This window comes from Astatotilapia calliptera, chromosome 6, assembly GCF_900246225.1.
Source record: "Astatotilapia calliptera chromosome 6, fAstCal1.2, whole genome shotgun sequence".
Taxonomy (NCBI): Eukaryota; Metazoa; Chordata; class Actinopteri; order Cichliformes; family Cichlidae; genus Astatotilapia; species Astatotilapia calliptera.
Genome location: NC_039307.1, coordinates 24,927,560 through 24,953,998, shown reverse-complemented (window position 1 = coordinate 24,953,998; position 26,439 = coordinate 24,927,560). Strand labels below are relative to the sequence as shown.

The window sequence follows — 26,439 nt, the reverse complement described above, 5'->3', positions numbered from 1 at the left end:
AGAATAAAGAACGCTCTGTTTACAACCCAGAGATGACAGGTTTGGAGTCTTCTCCCACCCCCATTCTCTGCGGCCTGCTGGAGCGGGAGGGCTAGTAGGAGGAGTTGGCCGTCCGACTGCGGTCTGGGGTGTGGGGCCTCCCTGCTGCTGCGGAGTCGGGGTGGTCTGCCTCTCCCCACCGCAGGGAAAAGGGTAACACCACCTGGGTCTGGGTGCAGTTCCCCCCTCCAGGGGCAAGGGTACCTAGACCCGGTTTGTAGAGTACGCTTGGGGAGTGTGATCGTGTGTACAGCGTCTCTTTATGTCTGTCTCCACGTTGGTTGAGTGTGGAGTAAGTGCATATGAGAGCATGAGGGTGGGAATGGATGTTTGTGTCTGTGTGTGCCCGTATGTCTGTGTCTATATGTCAGGTTGGGTATCAGACGCCACCTCTCTGGGGACACCTCAGGCCCTCCAAGGTTTGGAGGCCTATCTCCACCCACCACCACTTCCCCTGCCGGTGGCGGACTCCCTCAGGTGTCGGTGTGTTGGTGGTTCTTTGTATCTGGGGGTGGGCGTCCGGGTACACACCGGCTCACTCCTTGGCGGCCGCTTGTCGGGGCCTGGGGCCTGGGGCTCGCTCGGGCCCCTTTGGAGGTGGGGTGCCCCCGGCCTCTCGGCCTGGGGCTCGGTCACTCAGGCACAGCTGGGGGCCGGCGGAGCTCACGGGCGCGTCACTGCAACTCCCCCTGACTTCTGCTCCGCGGCTGCTGGGCGAGCCCTCATCTGGGACTCTCCTCAGCTCTTACTGGAACAGTGGCGCGGCTGCCCCTCTGTTGGTCTTCCATGGTCTCTTGTATTCTGGGGGCCTCTGGATGTCTGGAGTTTTGATCTCCTCCATACCCACTTCACACCCTGGTGGACGGGGCTGTGGCCCCCCCACACTCCCTAGCAGATCATTACATGGAGAAACCTTTGGAATGCAAGCATGCTGATCCACACAGGTATGCACACATGGGTATTCACAGACGCGGACTAAAGCTTTCTTGGCTGCTGCCTCAAAGCACACTGTGCGCTGTCTATCTTGCGTGCTGCACAATATCGTTTATTATTTAGTAAATATTGATATCTATGACTAGCTAGTTTATTGTGATGGTGCTTTGTTTTCTCTATTATTATGTTGCTCTTTGTTGTTTGCTGTCTCCTCTGTTTGTTTTTTTTGTTTGTTTTTTTTTTTCTCCATACAGGTGACCCAGGAGTTCTTTTTTTTTCTCTCTCTCTTCCCCCCCCTTCTCACCGTCTCTTCTCCCCTTTGGTTTTCTTTCTTTCTCTCCCCCTCTTTCTCTCATTCATTCCCCCTGTCCTATTTATTAAAAAAAAAAAAAAACAAAACAAAAAAAAAAAAAACCCAGAGATGACATAAGCAGTTTATGAAATACTCGGACCAGTTCATGTGGCATCAACAACTATGACAACTATGGTGGTCAGTTTGAAGTTCAACAGGTCTTGACCATGTCTACATGCCTAAATGCTTCTGCTGTGTGATTAGCTGATTAGGTATTGGCATTAATGAGTATTTGTAAGAGGAGTCTGGTGATGTGTATCTGCCATTCTGTCGTCATGTGTGTCATGAAGTGCAAAGTCGGACCACATTTTCACAGACTGCATAACATCTAACAAAGTGCTGGTAGAAACACTGGTGATTAAGGCGACAGCACAGCCCTAACGCACAGCTTGGTAGCGAAATAATAATCTCTCAAGTGTTACCACTTAACGAGGAAACTCCCAGGCTGTGTCATAAGCTAAAATTAAAGACTGGTAGTCCATGAGAAGAAGGAGTCCCTCTGTTACAGCCCTAGGGTCTAACCTGATTCCTGCTGAGACTCTGAAACTAGTGTGGCTGAGTTGACGAGCTGAAACCGTGACACAATGTTTCAAGGAGGAGAAAAAAAGTGGCATTTCAGTGTGCAGTGAAGCATTTACCAGTTTGTTACTTATAAAAAGGCAAATCATTCACACTAGTCTATGCTGAAGAGAATGCACACATTTATGGAAATGAGTTGTGCATAAAGTAATTAACCTTCAGCTGCTCTGTTTTTGCTGCACTTGGATAATTAATAGCAGTCTAGAAGTCTCAGTGTTTGAAGGCACTTTGAAATACCAAATGAGATGTTCTTGAGTGGAGATCTTGCCTGACTTAGTCCTATTTGGATGCCACTGAACGTGTGTGTTTTTTAATCACTTCAAAGTGTAAACACCGCCATACGCAACAGCATCCTTGGATTCTGGAAGAAATTGAGGGCAGCGGCAGCAGCAGCATCATTTTGGAGCTATAATTGAAGTCCAAGATAAGTTGCAGTGGTATTGGGATTTGAGATCTGCTCACGGTGACCCAGTTAGCTTCATAAACACACAAGAGTCTCCTGTTCATATAGAAACTCTTACAGGAGCCCCGTGAAAGAAGCCATTACTATTATCCAGACCATCACAGGGATAAAATATGTCCTCGTCATCATTTGTGGGACATTAGATGTGCTCTTATCTTGGGGATGAGCGCTAATAATATTTACAGATCATATTTAGAGATTGTGGAGTGAGTAATTAGTGGTGGCTGCTGATCACAGAGAATTTGTGACAAATTCATCTCCTTTCCTTTATTATTGAGACAATAACCTTAAAATAACGTCAGAAACACCAGAGCTGTGACGCACCATTAGCGAGTGTGTGAAAACAGCTCGTGTATATATATATTCAGACGTGTGAATGCATTGAAATGTTTTGATCAGGTGAATTCAGGCGTTTGAATACGTAGAAAACAGGAGATCTGTAGCTGTGCACAAAAACTTATATGGAAAAGATTTGCAGAAGTAATTGATCATATCTGAGAACACAGAGAAGATGTGTATCTAACTTAGATCCTGTATCTAACTTAAATGATAGTTTGCAGTGCAACGATTGCCATCACTCTCCACTAACACTGCTGCTGTGTTTCCAGTAACTTAACTGCAAAGCTTTGCTGTGAAACTACTAACCTTTGTGCAAATCTTCTTTATGCACTCACATATTGAAAATTATTCATGCAAATCTTTTTCACTTGTTCACCAAATATCATATACAGTTACAGATCTAGTCAGAGCCAAAAAAGCATCTATTTGCTTCCTTTTTTTCAAAAATATTCAAACACTTACTCAAACATATTTGTACACTTACACTTCTCAGTATATTCATCGTTTGTTTGGTTTTTTTTTTACACATGCCGGTTTGATGATAAACAGCTACAGTACTTATGACCTTATTTTGCTTCCATTCTTCCTGGAAAGTTTGCCTGACTATCTCCATTTTCAGCCGTTTCCATTCAGTTTTTCGCCGCCAACTTTCATCTCCGTGTCTCTCTTTGTCACTGTGCCCACCCCCTTTCAACTCCAGCTCCCCATTTCCCCTCTCTCCCTTTCTCGCTGCAACGATGATATCATAATGAAGCATATAAGCCAGTAACAGTGCAGTAATTAAAGCTTCTGCTGGCTTCCTCTGCTCAGAATATTTCCCATGAAAATGGTCTCCCCCGCCCTTATTTATCCTCGTATTGTATTATCCAGATAGCTGGAAGTGAGGCTTGTCCTCCCGATGGCTGATCGGATCCCAGTGGAATACGTGGCCTACATTTATCTGCGGTACAGTGTTGGCCTGCACGTGTGATCGAACAATCCATGTTTCCTGTGCCTCTTTCTTTAAACTTCGCTGTTCTGTATCTGCACCCCGTCCTTCGCCTGTCTTCTCTGCATATGTTTGGATGCATTTCAGACCTCATCATTGATTGCTTACTATTCAGCTCACAAGCTCATGCACTGGTAACCTTTCAACAGTGCATATACTGTATGTGCAGAAAGGGGAAGAGGAAAAAAAAAAGAAAATACATGCACACATACTAAGTCATTCACACAAAGGTCACCTTTCCTGGCTTCATTATGGCTGACAGATGTGCCCATAAATAATCAGTCTCCTGGTGGAACCAGAAGATCCAAAACAAATACTGATAAAGATGAAGCACAGAGAGCGGCACCGGTGCCGGAATCATGCATGCACAGTGTCATTAATTACTGATAGTTTCATCAGCAATAGGTTTCTGACACTGCAGCAAAATCATCATTCTGCCTAAAGAATGATATTTTTTTTACCCCCATTTTCTTCTGCATCCCCAGGGAGAGATAAGCAGCTTTTGTCACACCGTTGCCTTTTGTAAAATAGAAGGAAAGTCCTTATCTCGAGAGAAAATGAAGTGTTAAAGGGGACCAGCGGACAGATTGATTCAGATTCAAATAGGGTCAGACTGAATTTAGGAGATGATTTCGATAAAAACCCAATCGAGCGTCTTTGTATGCATGGAGATTCAGGCCAAAATGAAGATCCCCATTGTGAAACTTATTACCTCTAACCTCGGTGCTTTTGTTACAGCACGGCCCCTGTCACTCTGCGCTCTCTGCACCTCCGCAAAGGAAGTTAATCCCATTGTCTGCTTTACCTCAAGCAGTGGAGAAATTAACTCTTTTAGGTCTGTGAAAGCAAAGTTTTGGATGGACAAAACAGTCACCATTTGGAAGAGTTTCAGTTTATGTCTGGATCAAGGCCAATTTATCAAATGCATTTATTGGGCCTCTAGCTGTGCCATTATTTCTACCAGGATTGTGGCGTAGGAATATCCGTTCAATTTAACAGACAATAGTCTGAACATCTGTGTTTCCCAGGGACAAATTTTATAGATTTTGATGGCCTTTTTTAGTGCCACCAAGAGTGAAATATCTTAACAACTAGGCGCATTACAATGGAAGTTTATAATAAAAACTAAATGTCCCCTCACGATCCATTTTAATAACTTTGCAGATCTTCTGTCACTAACAACACATCGACTACGACTCTCTTTCGTTCCTGAAATGTCTCACCGATCATGAGAGACACCTGTGGATCTAAAAACTGGTCAGATGGCACTTTTTTTGGAAAACTTTGATGTGTTGACTTTTCATCTGGTTTTATAATCAAAACTATTAAGAAAAAACGTTTATCAAGTTCCTTAAAAAGAAAACTAACATTCAGAACAGAGGAGATTTCCATCACCCTTGGTTGTCCTTTGTTTAGTGCTTATTAGCACATGCATGCTAACACCAAACCAAGAGCGTGAACATGGTACATATTACTGCAAAATGTGTTATCGTGCTAATGTGAGCATTTAGCAGATGCACAGCAAAAGGAGTCCAGCAAAGCCTTACCAGTGTCCAACGTGGTAGCTGTACAGCTCTGATAGCCTCTGCTTCAAGGTTTATTGCTGATTAAAATCTGTTGACAAGCAGGGAATTACATGCTGAGTGTAGTGTGTGGAAGAGCTATAAATTAAACATGCAAGATAATGAATTTTCCTCATGAGAACTCCAGCTTTTTGATTGTGATGACCAACTAAAATAAAACAATCCTTGCATGCATGTAAATTTCCTTCTTTTTGTCAGAGGTTTTGCCTTTTATCAACTATATCAGTGTTTTTTAAAGATGGAGTCCTAATGACCTGTTGATTGGGGAAGCAGCCACCTCAGTACTCATTAACTTTCTGTTACTGTATTATGTGATACAAATTTATGGCTCTAACATATCTATAGGGCTGGTGTGCTGCAATACCACATCTGACTGAGCTCAAGGTCCATCTGTGGTGTTAAAGTTTAGTTATGGTCCTCAATGTGTGGCCAATAAAGGGGTGAATTGTTGGACGAGGCACCGTCTCCTGCACTGCGAGGAAAATGGATGTGGAGAAGGGTCACAGACGTTCCCGGGGTATGAGCACCCTGGAAATATGTCTGATATTTATCTTCGTAGCAATGACCGGCGCCTGCATCGGCCTTGTGGTCATCTACTTCGTTGACAAAGCTGACTCTGAAACAGAAGGTGAGTGTTTACACCTGCTGAAACACACCGTGCTCCCTTTTAATATCAGCATTTCCCTGAGGTACTTCAAAACGAGAAGCAATATTGTGCTGAGGATTTTCTCAAACCTCTTATATACTTGATTATGTTCTTCTAAAATAAAAATCATAAATCATTTTTTTAACTTAGTCCTTATTTATGATGTAAATTCCAACATTTTTTAGGCAAATTTTGATATTCACAAGTTTGGTGTGCTGACCATGAACATGTGTGTGAACATGTTGCATCTCGTAGCTCCTCGTGGAGATTTTGCAAAGATTGCTGATACATAATAACATATCTTTATTGCTGGTAAATAACTGGTCAATGATTGTTCAGTTGTTGATTTGAACAAAGCCAGTATACAGAGACATGCCAAAGTGAATGTACTGAGCTAAAATTCTCAAAGCATCTAAAATATCTGAAGTAATTATTGCAAAGTACAAAAATAACCAACATGCATCATCATAATAATGATTTGATTGCATCTGCTGTGTGTTAAATGGACTGATTCTAATATAGCACTTTCCTGCTTGGGCATTCTGCACCTACGTGCTTTCTACCCAACATTGCTTCTCTAACGAACACACTGAGAGCAACTCAAGGTTCTGTATTTGCCTAAAGATACTTCAGCTACTTCACAGGCAGTAACTGTCATGACGTCACCCATTGGGTTTGGACTAATGCTGTTTTTGGAATTTCCTTTTAGGGTACAGCTACATTCAATTTTTAGCCAATAATAATTGGTTAGCTAGCTGCATTCATAAATTGCATGGGCACAATGTAAGAGATGCTCATATCATCTAAACACAACAGACTGTACCATACAACAAACCATGATGTTAGTCAGAAAATCCATTAAGATGCTCCAAAATACTTTAACCCCACACACACACACACACACACACACACACACACACACACACACACACACACACACACACACACACACACACACACACACACACACAAACCTGTGAATCAACACAGCCAGGCCTCTAACTCCAGTATATAAGTAGATGACTTACAAGAAAAAAAATTCACCCTACTCAGAGTTGTTATAAGTATCCATAGAGACCAAAACTGTTTTTTATACCAGGCTGTAAATATATATTCTTAATTCTAAAAAGTCAGACATTTTAAAATGATGGACTAACTCAAGAAGCACAGAGAGGAAGTGGAGCTCCAAACACTTTGGTGTTGGCTTAATTTTTCAACTCTGGAAGTTGCACCTTGGCCCAGACTGAAAAGTATCTCAGCAGCTATTATATTATAAACTGTAAAAATATTATTAATAAAGTTTTTTTCCCCTTTTTTATATAAACATGCGTATAAAACATTTTTAAAGCCATTAAATTATTTGTTTTTTACAAATACCTTAAGAACTAATCTCACGCTTAACTGTACTGAAACGTAAACATGCAAACAGAGTAAAACCTTCAGTTGTGACCAAGTTAACATGCTGAGATCAGCATTTAGGGCAAAGTACAGTCTCACAGTGCAGAAGGGCTGGCTGTAAGACTTCCACGGCCTTTTCTGTAGCAAATACCGGAGCAAGAAACAGACTCAAGGCAACAGAAAATGTAAGACCAGTGCTAATAAATTGCTGTTATGGAAATAAAGGTAAGAAAAGCCTACATGAGTTTTTGCTGATGTGAAAAAGTAAACAAGTCATGCAATGGTTTTTACAGGGGCTTTTACTTCTGATCCCTAAGAAATTAAGCCACACACAAGAAAAGGTGCACAAACAGGAGCTCTCTGTATCGTAAAATGACTGTGTTTAATTTTATTGCATGCATCATCACCACTGCAGCGGTCCTTACTATAATACCATCCACAGACACCATCTCCTCTATTTTTCCAGAGCTCCAGTTTAGCAAAACAATCACTCATTCTGGCCTTAAGCGTGAAAAAGAAATTCAATAGATGAAAATGGCTGCTTTGTGAAAGCAGACACATTTAAGCTGACTTGTTTTGTCTTTGGAGAATGAACCCTGAATTGTTTGTTGAGATGCGTAAAGTGGTGATTATCAGCAGAAACAAATTGATTCTTACGTTACTCATCAGTTGGTGCTTCGCTCCTGAAAAACAGCTGTCAAATAAGAGTGCTGCACATTTGACTCTTTGATCAGGAATTACTGTATGATTATTATTATTTTCCCCTGGTCTTCATCACTTTAACAAATACGTAAATCTCATGAAAAAACTCTGTTACAGATGAGTGTTTCTTTTGCACCACAGAAAAAAAGACGCCGTGACCGAAGCTTCTCTGGCAACAGGCACAACACACAACACTGTGGATGCCACACAGTGTCATCAATGCTGTCACCAAGGCTTCGACTTTAAAATCACATGCCTTTATAGTGTTTTTTAATAAAAAGAAATTCAAGTGTTTAAGTGTTTGCGCGATCATAAATGGTCATGCCTTTACTGACAACACACTTCAGTCAGCGTGTTGTAAAAATGACTGTCATATCATTTTATTTATAACCAAATACCTGAAAAATAACTTATTCCAGTCCACCTCAGTCATCAAAACACAGAGACGATGACACTTACAAACTATTAAGCTGAGCAACAAATTAACTGAAACCTGTTTAATCTAAAGGAGGATTGAATAAAGAAACGGGATTCAGAGTCAAGAAGTGAAAACCCCAAATCCCTGGGTATAAACCCCACAGTCTTTAAGGAAGGATAATTGCTTTAGCAGGTTCCTGGTTTGCACTGGGTATAAGAGCACAGCAATCAGCTGTCTCAGTCAGCTCAAAGGCTCCTAATGCTGCAATCTACAAATGAATCCAGGAGCTACAGAGTGCACAGGAAGAGCGTTTTTTTGTTATTGTACAGTGACTGTTGTTGTGATTTGCCTCCATATGAATAAAAATGAAGTGAATAGAATTGAACGGTGTTTTGTTAATTGATGAAGGGTGGCTGTATTTCAAATGGAGATCATGTTGCCATGATTTAAAAAAAAGAAGAAGAAAAAAAAAAGATGGCTGAGCTTAACCATCTGATGTATTTCCAGGGCTGACCTTAGGGTGTGGGGCTCCTCAAGAGCTGTCTGGAGAGTCGGGCACCTTCACCAGCTCAAACTACCCCAGCAGCTACGACAGTGGCCAAAGCTGCGCTTGGCACATCACCGTGGACCCTGAGAAGGTGACAAGAATCATCATTAGAGCGCTTCTGATCTTCAGCCTCTCTTTAAATTATATCACCAGTAAAATTAGAAAGAAAATTTAATTATGCACTAAGAAAAGTTGAAAAACAAAGAACAAACTCCAACAAGAGTTTTTATCTAAAAATTTTAATCAGTTTTATCTTAACATCTGTAATCCTTTTAATTTACATATTCAAGAAATTACAGTGGCTTATTATGATCAGGTTCAAGCAAAGCAGAGGTGAGTTTTCTCTGTAATAGTGGCTCAGAAAACTCCACAACGCTTCTCTTGAGATGATTTCACGGTTGGTCTTGGTTTTGTAACTCCATCCATAAAAAGGCTTTATCAGAAGTTTTTTTTTTAAAAATAAATAAATTATTATAGTTTAAAGGGAAAAAATTTCCAGGCTTCTAAGTGTCTGAAATGATTTTCCTGTGAACACCAGTTTCAGCACAGTCACATTATCTCTCTTTTTAGTTCAGATCAAAACCATTTACTCGTGTCTCTATTTCACAGTCTTTAACGGTGCTTCTGTCTGCTGTCTGATCAGCAGAGTTTGTCACATTACTGTTATGGAAACTGTCTTATGTGAGGCCAAGCAGTAGAGGACAGCTGGGATGAGTGCGGTGGCAGCGGTGTGGACAGATGGCTGCCTTGTCTCCTTCATTCTCCTCAGCTTTCCTTCTCAGACCCAGAGGACAAAACAAATCTTTGATCCTTCTTTCTCTGGCAGCACGGCTGCCCTCCTGCATGCCCGACACAGTGGCTGTTATCTATACGCATCTCTATTTCTCTGTATTTGAACACATAAGCGAACATAAAACCTGCTCTCGCACGCGTGCACACGTGCACATTCAGAATTCACACCGAGCTCTCACGCTCGCCTATCTCTTCAGCAGCGCCTTCTCAGATTCAAAATAGAAAGATGAAACACCTCTGCGTGTTTGTGTTGCAGGTGATCCATTTGTGGTTTGAGGAGTTTGCCTTGGAGGACACCCAGCTCTGCACAGCAGACTTTATCACACTGCAAGACTCAGTGGGAATCATCGGTAAATATCACACATAAATTCCAGCCTTCCGGCAGGGTGGGGGATAGGAAATTATTTTTAAAAGATGGTGTTCAGTTTCTGGACAGATGGGCATCTGCCCTTTCAAGGCTAAGGGTTTCATCTCTCCACGGGCAGACTCAGCTAGTGAGCTACACACGGTCACGCTGGTTCAGTGCACATTACTCAGCACTAACTCCAACACTGTTTTTAACCACACAGCAGAGTTTATGGGGAAGGAATAATATCATGAACTTGGATTTGGTGTTGCCAGACTAGGGCACAGATTTAAAGAATGGGACTATATTTGGGAAATTAGGTGGACAGGTTGACAGATGAGTTCAGGCAGGAGTCTCTGTGCACTGTGATGTTTGCAGATGACATTGTGATCTGCAATAAGTCCAGGAAGCAGATGGAAGAGAGGAAGTGCGCACTGGAGAGACATAAGCACGACTGAATACATGTGTTTGAATGAGAAGGAGACAGGAGGAGCTGCCAGGCAGGAGGAAAGAGGGAAACTCACAGGGTTTGTGAGACAGTTGTGAGACAGAGGAGGATGCTAGGTGTGTCTCGGGAGAGATGGAGGCCTCCCTAAAGGGAGCAGCTGAAAGACAAAGAAGAAGAAGTGAAGTAAAAGAGTAAAGTCAAATATATTTGGCCTTAGGGGAAATTCTGTATTTCATATATATATATTGACTTTAAAAAAAAGTAAAATACATGAAAAAAGATCAAACCTGATGAGGCTGCAAATTGTAAAACCATTTCATCATACAAAGAGTTCAAAGAGGTCTGTAAATGCCACCTCTGTGAAAAAAGGAGATAAACATATCAAGTGAAAGCACTCAGAGATAAGTGCCACGGATAATTTGATCTGATAATCAAACTCTGGCGCTTCTAAACTTGCTAAATGCAACACTGAAAATATTCCAAAATATGATTAATTTGCAAACTACAATTTGTCAAGAAAAAATATGAAAAAATATAGAAATAAAATGCAAAGCTTATTCAAATCAGTGTCCATTGTTCTACTGTAAGTCTTTAACACTACAATAAAGCCCTCATTTATTACATACATATTACATAACTCAATGTCATTTGTTGTGATAAACTGATGCGAAATAAACAGCTTTAAGTTCAGTTCAGTTCAGTTTATTTCAAACATGTGCCTTCACAATCATTACAAAATATCATTTTTATTATTTGTTTAAAAAGGAGTAGGCAGTATATACTTATTTGTCCCTACCCCCTCAAGTCATTCTAATCTGACATCATAATTGTTAATAAGTGCTATTTGTACCTCCCTCTGACACATGCATGTAAAAGACTTTTGATCACTCCAGCACGGCACATAAAAGAGACACTCGGACTGAAAGCAATGACTTACCCTTTTTGTGGTCATTCAGTTTTTTTCCCCTTTTTTGTTCACTGTGTGGTCTTGTTGTGCTTGTTTGTGATCATTGTAACTTTAGAGCTGTCTATTACCAGTTGGACAACCCCTATAATAAACCAGCTTCTTATCTGTGATATTTGTAGGTAAATACTGTGGCTACAATAAACCGAACCCAGTGGTGTCGCTGACAAACCAGCTGACGGTCTACTTTGACACCAATGACAGAAAAACAGACCGAGGATTCAAGGCTCATTACAAAGCTGTGGCTCCACAGCTCACATCAGGTAAGACTATAAGAAATGACTTCATCGAGGAAATAAGCCTGACATAACGTTGGATCTCTGTCTTACGTTACACGATTGACCTGGAAGGCGAATGTTGTAGGGATGGGTGCAAGGTGAGACGAGGGGTAATAGATGGTCAATCAAAACTGGGGTGGGTAGGTGGAGGGGTGTGCTGTGGGTATCCTTGTGCTATCTGTGGAAATGAAGTGCCCTTCATCCCTGCTGCCAGAAATAGCCGGAGCCGGAGGCTTTCTCCAAGGTGATCAGGGGAATCTGATGACGCCCGGCTTCCCAGAACAAAACTACCCAAACGGAGCGCTATACCAGGTAGAGCCACACACATGAACTAAAACACACAAACACCAGCTCAGATCCAACAGCATTTCATTAAGACTGGAACTATGCATCTGAATACTACTACTACTACTACTACTACTACTACTACTACTACTACTACTAATAATAATAATAATAATAATAATAATAATAATGTAATTTATATTGTACCATTAAAAAAAGTTAAAATGCATCGTCACAGGACAAGACAGGAAACAAGCAACCCATAAAAAAACTGTATGAAGAGATAAAAATGAAACTATATAAGGTGAAGTAATACTGACAGCAGAAGGATATAAAACTGGGAAATAAGAGCAATTAGAAATGAGAAAACAGGTAAATTAAAAGCAAATATAACAATCATCAACATATATGAATCATCTGAGGAAGCACCAATGACTCTTACATGACTGTATCATACTGCAGTATGATACAGCGGCTATAACTGACATTTTTATATCAGATTTCATTTTCCACGCAGAGCTGAAGGAGGTTGGTCGTAATAAACCCACTTAGATAATTAGCCTGATTAGCATAAAGAAATAACAAACAAACCACCCTGCCCGTCTCCAAGGCTCAAAAACACACGTCTAAAATTCAGTAATTAACATGTTTGTCGGTTTTGTTTGATCCGCACACAAAAAGTAATCTGAAAAATAAAAGTTAACATCATTAGAGAGCTGCTGGAGCACTTACCCAAGCTCCAGCGATTTCCTAAAGCACTGTATCTGACTTTCAAATGCAGTTACAGTGTTCAGATCCAGTGGCAGCGTAAACACAGCTAATTCAGGAAAATTAAAAATATCTCATTTAGGATATTAAACTGATGTGACCAGATAAGCAACAGAGGTAAACATCTTTAAAACTTTAAAGTCAGACTAATAGGAGGCTTTGAGTTTAACATTTAAACAAGGCAAGTGGTTCCACTTGGTTTCAGTGTAAAGCTGAGCTAATTGTCTCTTGCAATAAGAATAGTATGTAAGTAATTGCAAATAGTAAAAATGTGTTCTTACTGCTTCCTATAAATGCCACTAATGTCTGAAACTGTTGTCTGTTTGAATAGATGTAGATATAGGATATAGGTTACGCCTAATTCTGAACATCATTTATGGGCTTTTTGTTTAAAATCTAATCAAAAATAAATCTAATTGCCGAAAGTGGATTGGTAAAGATATATACTCCTAAATATCTCACATAACATTAACGACAGTGATGTATTAGCATAGACGAGCCTAGACGTTTCCGATTCTCACCCAGATGGCGTTTGTGGTTCTGATCATTCATTAACGCATCTAAATGAATCAGAGTGTATTCGGATGTGCGGCTTTGCATGCTGGGTTTGGATGTGGAGTCATATGGCATTATTTGGCTGTCATCATGATTTCATCTGGCTGAGCTTGAGCTCGACAGATCACCGTCTGTCCAAACAAGAGCAGAGTCGGTGAGAGAATTATTTATGAGTTACAGTAGCCTATGTCGAAACCACGAGACTAGTAGAAGAAGAACATGAGGAGTGATGCAGATGGCTGCGCTGTGCATTACTGAAACGACATCAAAATGATTTTAAAGGGCAAATATTAAGCCTTTTGTCATTTTCCATCAGTTAAAATGATGGATGCTCATATTAAATATGGTCAGTGTTTAAAAGAATAATGTCAGTGTATTTGCTAGTAAAGCTAGTGTTTCAGACTGCTCTGAACACACTACTTCACACAGTTATTTCTACTCTTGGGCCTGCTGATGTCAATAAGAGGGGGTTTCCTTAATATGGTCCTTTCAGGGTCCACCTAAACCTGTTTGCAAGGGGCAGCCAATCAGAATGCAGTTGGCTTAAATGGGGAGTAGTTAAAGTGTCTTGTTTGCAACAGAGTAAATAGTGAAAAGCTACTGTCCTATAGTCCAAGAATTATAAATGTGGAGTTGGAAATTAACATAATAGTCTCTCTTTAAATCCATAGCAGACACAGCCTTTCACACTCTTTCTGTGCGTTTGCTCTTTGAATCAGTGGAGAATCACAGTGCCTGAAGGTGAAACAGTCCAACTGACATTCACCTCTTTTGACCTGGTCCCTGAAGCCTGTGGAGACTTTGTTCAGGTCTATGATTACAACCAGGCCAGCCCTCAGTTAGCAGGTAAGCATGGCACAAATTACAAACAAAATCCACAGTTCTTCTTTACATACCAAAATGTTTTCACTCATCAGTAGAGTTTACATCAAAGCTGGATATGTGACTAAGAGGAAAACGGGATGTGTTAAAATGTCAGAATAGACTGTGGGCTTTGTTCAACATTAACAATGTCAACTTTGTAGGGCCATGAATAAAAGATGAGCTCAATTAAAAGTTTGAGAAGCTGTACAATGGGCCAAGTTTCTCGAGTCTATTTTAATCTTAATGAATTTAAATCTGTCTCCATCTGACTTCACTTCTCAAGCAACACGTAGCAGCTACTAATGTCAAAGCTGTTGTTCTTACACAAGGCTGCGTAAGTGTCTATCGCCTTGTCACAGACGTGTAATCCATCACAGGTAAATTATGTGGCGGAACCATGCCGAAGCCGCTGGAAATCAGCAGCAACACGATGGTGGTCCGCTTCAAATCTGACAACAGTCTGACTTCAAAAGGATTCAGTGCAACGTACACAAAGTCCAGCCTTCCTCCTGTTGTTGTCACCACCACCATGACCGCACCCACCACACAAACCCCTCCACCTGCCACAACTTCAGGTAAGCACCTTCTCCAAAGCCTGAACCCCCCCCCCCATGTTAAAAGATTTTAACATTAGCAAAACAAGAAGGAAGTATTACCAAGTGCTGGTTTCGCTACAGGACCTGGTGGCCCAGAAATCCTTGATGGACGTAAAGGAGTTCTTCAGTCATCAGGTTTCCCAAATCCATATCCTGCCCATTTAAATAATTCCTGGGAGATATCGGTGTCCAAAGGATTCCTGGTTAAGCTACAGATCACTGACTTGGCCATCACAGGAGAGACTGGAATGTGCAAGGAGGACAAACTGATCATCTCAGACAAATACAGCACTCTAGGTGAGCCATTACTTCTATTTTGTTCTTGCATTGTCTTGGTTGACTACATGCTGCATGCTTTTTTTTTTTTTTTTTTTGCAATTTAGCTCGGTTGACCTGTGAGAGAAGCACATGAATGTGAGGCCGTTGGCTTGTGTTTATTGCAGCCGCTCTGCTGCGTCTGTAAATCTGTTGATTAGGAGTTGGGTCGCACAGAGCACAGCAAACTATAAATTACCTCTCATTATTCACTTCAGGGGCTGCAGTGAGGCTGATACAGCTTTATCTATTGCTCAGTACTCAAGGACTAAAGCACTGAGATGCACTCTTTCCGTGAAACACTCACAGATAAGCAAATGGTGTTTTAGTGGGGCATACTTTTAGATTAGGGCATATGTTTCTGTGCACAAAACACAAAGGAAAAGTAACAATAAGAAATATGACAAAAGTCCTTGTGTTCTTTACGCCCAAAAGCAGGATGTTGTGAAAGATTCATTAACTTCTAAGATAATTTCAAGGAGGACTGTATCAAAATACTGTTTTTTTTGACTGCTCTTCAGCATTTCACTTTCTTGCTATTTTCTAATGGTCACAAATTAGTATAATTCGTATATTAGTATATTTATGTTTAAGTGTTAAAAAAAATGACTCCGTATCCTAGATCCCACTGGGAATAAACTCACTTTCAAATGATTACACCAGGGGTGGCCAACTCCAGGCCTCGAGGGCTGGTGTCCTGCAGGTTTTAGATGTGTCCTTGATCCAACACAGCTGATTCAAATGGCTAAATGACCTCCTCGTCATGTCCTGAAGTTCCCCAGAGGCCTGGTAACAAACTAATCATGTGATTCAGGTGTGTTGACCCCGGGTGATAGAGGAAAACAGCCTCCTTCCCTCATCACTGAAGATGGGTTGTGGATGGGTTTTCCAGCATGACAATGACCCAAATCAGATCGCAAAGGCAACAAAGGAGTGGCTAAAGAAGAAGCACATTAAGGACGTGGAGTGGTCTACCCAGAGCTCAGTCCTATAGAAATTCTTGTCTTAACAAGTGGCAGTCAAGAAAGCTAAAGGATTTAGAACAGAGATGTTTGCAAACCTGGTGAAAGATTACAATAAATGCCTTACCACTGTGCTTTTCAACAAGGATTATTAAACCTCACAGTAGTGAGTCATGTTGTGCTTGGGATTCAAATAATTCCACTCAATGACACGCAAATCAATTAATAACTTTTGGTTATTCTGTCTCCCTTCATAAAAATGAAATTACAATCAAAAGTAGAGCCTTTTCGTTTGTTTATAAGTGAGTAATGTCACTAATTCAGCAGGGGATCAAATAATTATTTTTCTCTCTGTAAAGTTCTCCAAATTCTGATCAGCTCATGTAGTCCATATGAAGTACCTTTGGTTTAAGGATAAAGTGTCTAGTGTGCATTGTTCATAAGTCATCGTGCTCACAATATGTATCTATGGAGTTGCAGAGTAATTAACACAACGTCCTCCACACCATGCATCATGTTAGCGGCACATCATGCGGTCCTGAGATTTTCATTCACAGCCATCAGTAGGGTTGTTAGAGAATGATCTCAAACAGATGCCTTGTTGATTGCAAAGGTCAGAGAAGAACAACACGACAGGTTTCAGGTAATAAAAAGACTCTGAAAGCTCATCAGTGGACTACAGAAGCATACGACAGCGGAAGGTGAGAAAAACATTGCCAGGCCTGATTAGTTAATTTCTGCTGTGATATTCAGCTGGTGGTGTCAGATTTTCATTCTGAATTATGTCATGAGTTCAGGCTCGTGGTGATATACTCTTGGCACACTTCGTCCCTCATTGACCATGCCTCTGTGTGACCACTGTATATGGATCTCTTAATAACACGCCGTGTCACAAAGCACATACCATCTTGGACTGGATTCTTGCATGCGATTCACTTGACTCAGATGGCCTCCGCAGTTACTAGCTGAACAGCAAGCGCATGGTTCTGTCATGTCAATATGGCAGTCCATATTATATTTAGTGAGCTTGAGAAAACAAGTCTCCCCCTCCATCTCACTCAGCACTGGAGCGCCTCAGGGCTGTGTTTTAGGCCCCCTGCTGTAATCACTGTACACTTATGACTGTGTAGCCACATCAGACACCACCTCCATTGTCAAGTTTGCTGACGACACTGCTGTTGTGGGCCTGATCTCCGACAACACCGAGACGGCCTACCTGGAGGAGATTAGGAACCTGGAGACCTGGTGCCAGGAGAATAACCTCCTCCTAAACGTCAGCTAAGGAGCTGATCGTGGACTTCACTACAAAGCAGGCAAGGAATTACAAGCCCCTCATTATCAGTGGCACGCCAGTGGAGAGAGTGGACAGTTTCCGATACCTGGGTGTCCACATCACTCAGGACCTGTCATGGTCCTGTCACATCAACACCCTGGTTAAGTAAGCCCGTCAGCGTCTCTTCTTCCTCAGAAGACTTAGAGATTTCCATCTGCCACTGAAGGTGCTCAAGAACTTTTACTCCTGCACCATCGAGAGCGTCCTGACGACAAACATCTGCACCTGGTTTGGGAACAGCACCAAGCAGGACAGACGAGATCTGCAAAGAGTGGTGCGCTCAGCCGAACGCATCATTCAATCAGAGCTCCCTGACCTGCTGTCCATCTACACCAAGCGGTGCAAGTCCAAAGCTAGGAAGATTATGATGGACCTCTCCCATCCCAACAATGGACTCTTCTCACTGTTGAGGTCTGGGAAGCGCTTCCGCTCCCTTAAGGCCAAAACAGAGAGAATGAGGAGGAGCTTCTTCCACCAGGCTATTCGGGCCCTGAACCAGGTGTAGGACTGGACTCTCCCACACACATCACACGCACTCTGGTTTTTCTTCATGCATACTTCCTATAATTTATAATCTCTTTCTGCTATTTGCACATATTTTACTGTAAATTTCTAAGTTAAATCTGTAAATTTTGTATAACCTGTAAATTTGTAAATACTGTAAAACCACTGTCATTTAATGGTTGGGCATTGCATTGCACAGCCACAAGCATTTCACCTCATGTGATACTGTGTATGGTTGTGTGCGTGACAAATAAAATTTGAATTTGAATTTGTCCTGTAATCCAAGTCAGATGTTCCTAATAATGTGGCATGTGTATCTGCCAATATGTATGCTGATTTTTTGAACTTAGTGAAGGGTTCGTCTTAATTTGCAACATGTTTTACTCATTAGAAGTTGATGTTACTGTCTCTCTCTCTCTCCTCTGCTTTGTTTCATTCTCTCATACCTTCCCTTTTTCCTCTGTCCTTCCTCTCGCTGATCCAGGTACACACTGTGGCTACATCCTTCCCCCAGTGGTGGTCAGCGCCAGTGACACGATATCTGTGACCTTCCAGTCTGACAGTCGCCTCACAGACCGCGGATTCTCTGCCAAGTGGGAGGCTGTGTACCCTGAGGATATCACAGGTACTGAGCGCTGATGAACACACTCGCAGGAGTGCAAAACACACACGCGAATACACACACACGCAAACACACAGGAGCACCTCCACACCTGAGGCACATAATGCTGTAGCAGTACAGCATCTCATTTAGACAGAACATAAAATTCTTCCTCCTCTGTCACATATTTACAGTGGATATAAAAAGTCTACACTCCCCTGTAAAAATGCCAGGCTTTTGTTATTAAAAATAAATCGTGTCAAGGATTTTTTACACCTTCAGTGTGATCTATAACCCATAAGATTCCATTCAAAAACACATTTATACCTTTTAATCTGTTTAAACTTACAATAGCCTGGTTGCATAAACATTCACAAAGTTAATTAATGCTTGCTTGAAGCACCTCTTGCTTTTTGGGTAGGCGTCTATCACCATGATACATCGCAACTTGGCAATATTTGCCCCCACTCCAAATCTGTCCAAGTACGAGAGTATCTCTTGTGCACGGTCCTCCTCAACTCGTCCCACAGATTTTCACCTGAGTTCAGGTCTGGGTTCTGGCTTTGCTGTTACAAAACTTTAATGTTCTGACAAATGTCTGAAATGGGTTGTAATTCCCTTCACCTTGCATAAAGCTCCGGCTGAAGAAAAAACAGCTCCAAAGCATGATGCTACCACTGCCATGCTTTACTCACGTGCAGTGCTGTTTTTGTGCCTTTTGGAATTAGCGGAGAAATATAGTTGTTGCATAAATAGGGAGAGCTCTATCAAAGCGCAGGAGTGCATAGTGACAAGCATCCAAAGAAAATGATAAAACTCCTTTCTTTATTTTAATCACAGTTATGAAGCTAGGGAAGAATTTGCAGCTGCACATCTGGTGAAGAAAAAGTTAAAGCACAAATCACACAGTGTAAAAATATAACGCTAAAACTCCTGCTGTCTACTTGAATAAAACACATAAAGGTTATCAGCAGGCTTCGGTGCTGTGTCAAAAATGAGTTTGGTAAATATACTGAATTATTAATATGTTTTAATGGATGTTTTAGCCATCATCATGTAAGCTGTGCAGTGAAGGTGAATGTTTTAAACTGTCCATCATATTAAATTGTTTATGAAAAATGAAAAGTTTAAAATAAATTCAAAATAATCAAAGAAGTTAAAAATGCTTCAAAGTTATACTTAATGCAACGGAGTAAATAGCCAGTTACATTCAATACTATGCTTCATAGTAGGCTCTCGTGCAGTTTTCTATCATTTCCCCTGTCTGTTTCAGAAATCCTGGGTTGTGGCTTTTCTTCAAAGGAGGAAACCGGAGTTATCAAGTCCCAGGACTGGCCCATGAATTACAAGGCCAACACCGAGTGCATGTGGAACATCAAGGTGCCTTCGGGGAAAAAAATCACGCTGACATTCACCCATTTTGACCTCGAAGCAAAAGATGCCCTAACGTCCACATGCTATGATAACATAATGGTCTATGACATCAATGGTCTGACTTCTGCACTGATTCAAAGCTATGGTAAGCAGGTTTTTACAGCTGCCAATGTCTGTTCCCCAAATAATTTGTACCTGCAGAGCGAAAGTAACTGAAAGTCCTGCTTTGGTTAATTGAAGAAGCTTTTTTGTGTCACTTTGGAACTGTGGACAAACTTTTTTGTCATCAATCCTTTCAGGTCAGTTTTGTGGAACTACGCTGCCTGATCCCATCCAGACAAACGGCAACAGGCTGCTGATTCGTTTCCATACAGACTTGCTTACTGAAGCTAAAGGTTTCAGGGCCTATTGGACAACAAACCCCAGCCTGCCTGCTCCAACTGAGCCACCTGTTCAGCCCAATCCCTGGGACAACATCATCATAGGTGGAGTATCTGCTCCAGCCCCACACAGTTTATTACAAGCACCTACACTGCATAGGTGAAGCTGCATCGATCCACACTTTTCTACGAAAATAAATCAACTGATCTGTGTTGAACTCATAAACAATATGTTTATTCCCATCAGTTATACAAGGCCTGTTGTGGTGCACTGTTTTAGATTTCCAGTTCGCTAGGTTCAGGTTCACATTTGTTCCCTGTAGCATTAGACAGCTCAAAGGTCTTTCAATAGAATACAGTGTCGACTGTGTGCGCAAAGAACCATTTCTTTGCTAATAAATTAGCAATGACAACCTTAAAAGGCAGTAATATATCAGATGTCACGTTGTCAGCGTGTCACACTGAATCCGAGTGGCAAAACAATAAATTAGTGCGCTGCATTTAACATCGCTGTTAAGCACTGCTGCAAGTACTGAAACAGTCAGGCAGCATTTGCCATAATTAGGGACAGTGGAGCTCTGCACGGATTGAAATAAAGGACCTGCAATTTGTCACAGCACGGCTTCAATACCTGCAGCTATTTTATAAAATCGATCACTCTGTTTAGTATTTCTTAATCTTAACTAACACACTTTCAGCTGGGCAGTAGTTCCCACTAGCCAATTAAACTGACCCCCAGATAAGAGTTTAGCACAGCTGTTGCACAGACACATTTCACACATTCATCTGATTCATGATTTCTGCTTACTCTTTCTTCACACCCTCTTTACTGTCTCCCAGATGTGCAGTACAGCAAGGTGATTTGATGTGCCGACTTTTCCTACTAACTTGCCGGTTGTCACCTGATTTCCATTCTCAAATTGCCAATGAGCCCCAGGTGGCGCAGGGCCCTGCCAAACCGATAGCTGAAAATAGTTTTATAGATGGGCTCCACTGCCTAGGAGATTTTACTCATTCAGGCTCATGCAGGGTCGCCCTGTGAATAGAATGACGCAAGTAAAATGAGTACAAAGGAAGAAAATGTGTGATAAGAGTGACTGGGACAGTTTAGTGGGAAGTCTGTAGATTAATAAATTTATATCTTCACGCATGTCCATGTTGTGACATCAATTAGCTGAATTTTGCCGCAGGAGCATCGTATTATTTTTGAATGAAGATAAAGACATTGCAGTATGTGTGCATATTACTAAAAGCCAGAATCATTAGGACACACCACACAGTTTAAACCTGATACAACTGGAAAATTATTTTTAAAAAAACACAAGTCTGTTAGCTGCTGATACGTGTCGTCTATTCAGGCTTTATTTACACAGGCACAGATTTGTTTGTGTAGCCTGTACAGTGCACAAACAAATCATTTCTCGAGAGACTCTGTACATGTGGGTGTTTGCCTTTCCAGACTGGCCAAGCACATGTGGGAAACCAGCCATTCCTCCTGCTGTTGTGTCACGTATTGTGAATGGAGAGCCAGCCACACCGCACTCCTGGCCCTGGCAAGTGTCCATGCAGGTGAGAATCTCCATGTGCCAATGAGGAAAATTCACAGAAAGATGAAAACAAACGGCATCGAAAAGCCTCACGAGTACATAACCTGTGCAGTTACAGTTTCCTCACAATATGATATCAGTGTCCTTTTCTGTATCCTATATTAATTTTCTGATTGACTGTACAGATCTGAACCCAATGCTGTTCATCACATTTAATCATCATCATCATCATCATCATCATCATCATCATCATCCTGTTTAGTGAGTTTCTTCTCTGCTTGTTTCAGGTCTGGCCGACCAGTCAGCCAGAACCCACATTCTCCCATACCTGCGGTGGTACTCTTATTCATAAGAACTGGGTACTTACAGCAGCCCACTGCTTTATAAGGTACATGTTCAGTTCCCTCATCAATAAATACATGTACTATTTCTAGTAATGTGTTCCAAAAAAAGTTTTTCAAGTCAGTTACAAAGAAATGACATTTAAGTCTGGCTTTTATTGGCTTTTATTTCTGCAAAAGTTTTCCTAAACTTCCTAGAAGCCCATTTGTGTAATCTCAGGAGGCAGTTATCTCTGTCTGTGTGTGTGTGTGTGTGTGTGTGTGTGTGTGTGTGTGTGTGTGTGTGTGTGTGTGTGTGTGTGTGTGTGTGTGTGTGTGTGTGTGTGTGTGTGTGTGTGTGTGCACTGTTACCTCGGGCTTATTACAGTGTGGGAACAATGCCTTGTTAGAAATGCCTCAACGCTTTGGCTAATAGGCTACAGTGTTCTTTAGAAATAGAGGCGCTGGTGCACCATGGAGCCTTTCGAGTATACATATATATGATAGATACATTTTTGTGGAACTAGAAATCCCACAATCCAAACAGATACAGCTTTATGTCACACAGTGCACTGACAGTGACAGGTACAGTGTAAAGCATTAGCATTAGTTCATCTGCTCATTTCCCACCTAGATACGCTGATGAGTTGGAGCGTTGGCGCATGTGCCTCGGCAAACACAACTTGACCTACACGGAGCCGAGTGAGCGATGCTTCAACATATCTGGTATCTATCGCCACGAGGGCTTCAAGTACCCCACAGTGCCCTCGGTGGAGTTTGACATTGCCTTGGTCAGACTGGATGGAGAGGTGACACCCACTGATGAGATATCATTTGCTTGCCTTCCATCTGAAGAGGAAGCCCTACCTGAGGGAAAGAAGTGCTACGCCACCGGCTGGGGAGATGAAACTGGTGCTGTTTTTGTCTTGTCATGTTCATTAGCAGCCTCTGATAAAATAATTGTAGCCTGATGTTTCAGAGCTGTGTTAAAGTGATATTTATTTACAAAGAACTAGAACTGCATCACCTCAGAATTGTATATTTAGCATGCCCTCTGCTGGATTTAATGTGTAAATGCCTCTTTTTTAATGTTCCTGCGTCAATCTCGAGGCTTCTGTAACAACTGAAATGACTCTGTGTGTTTATCAGGTAATTCAATTAACCCTAAAGCTGCAGAAGCGCTCAACCAGGTCGCCTTGCCTGTGGTGCCTTATGACACCTGTAACAGGATGGATTACTGGTGGTTCCAGGTCAAGACCTCCATGATCTGCTGTGGTTATACACTGCCTGATGAGCTCAAGTCTGTTTGTCAGGTAAAAGAAGAACTATAAGAGGAGCTATATTGCGGCCATAAATTGAGGTTTATCTTAACAGTAAACTGGTCTGGTCGGATAACGCTTAATTTCTGTACAAGAAGATAAGATAAGATAAGATAAGATAAGATAAGATAAGATAAGATAAGATAAGATAAGATAAGATAAGATAAGATAACCTTTATTAGTCCCACACGTGGGAAATTTGTTTTGTCACAGCAGGAAGTGGACAGTGCAAAAGTTATGACGCAAAAATTAGAATACAATAAGAATAAATACAGTACACAGCTGTACAGAATAGAATAAAATAATATACTATATACAGTAGAATAAAATAGAATAAAAATATACAATAAGATAAAAATAGAATACGAATGCTATATACAACTGAGTAAAAAGAAAAGAAGGGCTAAAGACTCCATCTGTTGGGCAGGCTGATGTCTTTTGGTCAGCATTGCTGGTGAAATGGTAGCACAGAGAGAAACTGGAAACTACTTAATGGACTGGGGAAGAGGGCCAGCTCTTTCCAGTTCAGTCCCCTAGACTCCATAGATGAGGTGGGTGAGAGGAGGATGATAGCCAAGCTAATGTCCATTACAGACAACACCTCTCACCTCTCAACATCCTCTCACTCAGGATAAATAACTTTGGATTTAACTACTCTTGGTAGTGTGGCTTTGATTTCACTTTCCCTTTCGACTCTTGTCAGGTTCTAACAGGTGAATTTCCCCAGTGTGGGACTAAATAAAGTTATCTTATCTAATCTTTTAAAAGAACAACAAAACCACTTTAGTGTTTTAATGTTCTGCTCTTGACAGGGGGATTCAGGGGGACCCCTGGTTTGCCAGGATAAAATTGGCGATCCATGGGAAGTTCATGGCATAACTAGCTTTGGCCCTATTGGATGCATTATGGATAAGAAGCCTTCTGTGTTCACCCGCTCTTCTGCCTACATCCCGTGGATAACAAATGTCATCCGCCGACACCTCTACAATGAGCACAGTATGAATCCAGCTCTTTAAACATACTTCGTTTCCCCACTGTGACAATATGTGACAAAGTCAAAGTGTAATGCCAGTTTTCTCTCTCTGTCTTCTCTATGTAGCATCAGGCTGTGGGGGACCAAAGGACCTGACTGGTACTGGTGGCACTCTGTCCTCTATGGGTTACCCTGGCACCTACAGCAACACAGCCCAGTGCCAGTGGAACATTCAAGTGCCTGAAGGCAAATTGGTTCACCTCCATTTCCACAATTTCTCTCTGGAGGAGAGTGATTTGTGCCTAAATGACAAAGTCAGACTCTCAGACAAAACAGGAAGTCTGGGTATGTGAGGATCTGCCTTCTTTCCATGTTAGACACCAGCGCAGACATTTCAGCACAGTCAGTGCAGCCTCTTGTTGTTGTGACAGTGATGTAACCAATCATTATAATGTCTAAAGTTTGATCATTTGTGATGTCAGGATAAAACCTAAAATTTGTCAGGCTAAAAAAAATTGAACATCTGCATAGCATGCATGGCAACCAGAAGCCCAAAGTAGACAAATAAATCTCTACCCAAGTAAAAATACCTACAGACCGGTAACAAATAAAAGAAAAACCTTTGACCCCCACAAGGAGCTTTCACTTCCAGAATGGCACTCAGTTATATAACCACCATGTGCTAAAGAACCATGGCATTAAACAGACTGGTACAAGCACCTTATTGAGATAGAATATATACTCAAATAACCCTTTTTTACTGTGTAGTAAAGTGCCATTAATCAGTTTGCCAGGCATAGCACTGAACAGATAGTGGTGTCACATGTGATCAGCCCTAAATGTCTCAAACACATATCTGCAGTTTTTGGGGGGAATTTTTATTATGAAATGAACTCCTAGGACAGAGCTTCTAACACATTTTCATATTACCTCAGGTACCCACTGCAGTCACGTGCCTCCTGCAGACATGGTGAGTGATGGGAATACGCTTCACATCAGTTTCTCCTCCAACGACAAAGTGGTTGACTCAGGCTTCACTGCCACCTGGAGGGCAGTGGACGCTACAGAAGGTAAGATAACATAAGACTGCGAGGGAAAATTAAAAAATGTAAAGCTTTAAATATCTAATTTTCATAATATTTTTAAATCTTCTCCTTTCCTCTTTTCAAACTCTATTCCCTTCCCTCCTGTTTCTTCTTGTTGTACTTCAGTTCCATGTGGAGGGACTTTCAGCAGTGATCAGGGTGAAATTACTTCTCCTAACTGGCCTAATGACTACCAAGCCCAGACTGTCTGCACGTGGCGCATCAACGTTCCTTCATCAAGAAGTATTCATGTAGCCTTCACTCACTTTGAGCTGCAAGCTGTAAACCTGTTAGGAAATTGTGTGGACTATGTGGAGGTCATCAATGGTGAAACGATGGCATCACTCGGTGGGTCTCCGAACTTTAAATACCGTCCACAATTTATGTCTCAGGTCACATAACACACAATGGTGGAAAACTGTAATTTATTCTCCTCTATTCTGCAGGTCGATTCTGCGGATTTGCCCCTCCACCCCTCATCAACATCCCTAGTAACACAGTCGTCATCCGCTTCCTTAGTAATGGAGCCAGCCAAGAGAAGGGTTTCCGTGGTTACTGGACTACTGACACCAGTATCTTCCCAACTCTACCACCTCTCCCTAGTAATCCATGGGACAACATCACCATCAGTGAGTGTAGACATACACTGTAAAAAACTGCTATAAAGATACTTTAAAGGTACAGTCAGCCATAGTTTTTTAGGTTATTTAATAAAAAAAAAATACTTTACTCATAGATTTACATTTATTAGTGTGTAATTGCATTTTGCAACAATTAATGCATGGTCATAAATTCTGAAATTATCATTAAAAATACATCGAGTGTTAATTGGTTTGTGGAAGC

At 41.4% G+C, this 26,439-nt stretch overlaps 1 protein-coding gene across 1 annotated transcript in view; it reads left to right on the top strand.

The window, feature by feature from the left end:
* Nucleotides 1-5,702: 5,702 nt before the first annotated feature.
* LOC113024331 (ovochymase-2) overlaps nt 5,703-26,439 on the top strand; it is a 32,428-nt gene continuing 11,691 nt past the window's right edge. Inside the window, exons 1-20 of the mRNA XM_026171302.1 lie at nt 5,703-5,910; nt 8,948-9,078; nt 10,036-10,129; nt 11,660-11,800; nt 12,030-12,127; nt 14,143-14,269; nt 14,665-14,862; nt 14,965-15,180; nt 18,482-18,622; nt 19,872-20,117; nt 20,272-20,457; nt 21,812-21,921; nt 22,187-22,287; nt 22,854-23,131; nt 23,369-23,532; nt 24,351-24,534; nt 24,638-24,856; nt 25,447-25,581; nt 25,723-25,944; nt 26,043-26,225. Coding sequence (XP_026027087.1) covers nt 5,760-5,910; nt 8,948-9,078; nt 10,036-10,129; nt 11,660-11,800; nt 12,030-12,127; nt 14,143-14,269; nt 14,665-14,862; nt 14,965-15,180; nt 18,482-18,622; nt 19,872-20,117; nt 20,272-20,457; nt 21,812-21,921; nt 22,187-22,287; nt 22,854-23,131; nt 23,369-23,532; nt 24,351-24,534; nt 24,638-24,856; nt 25,447-25,581; nt 25,723-25,944; nt 26,043-26,225 — 3,325 coding nt within the window. The 5' untranslated portion in view covers nt 5,703-5,759. The remainder of the gene's footprint in view (nt 5,911-8,947; nt 9,079-10,035; nt 10,130-11,659; nt 11,801-12,029; nt 12,128-14,142; nt 14,270-14,664; nt 14,863-14,964; nt 15,181-18,481; nt 18,623-19,871; nt 20,118-20,271; nt 20,458-21,811; nt 21,922-22,186; nt 22,288-22,853; nt 23,132-23,368; nt 23,533-24,350; nt 24,535-24,637; nt 24,857-25,446; nt 25,582-25,722; nt 25,945-26,042; nt 26,226-26,439) is intronic.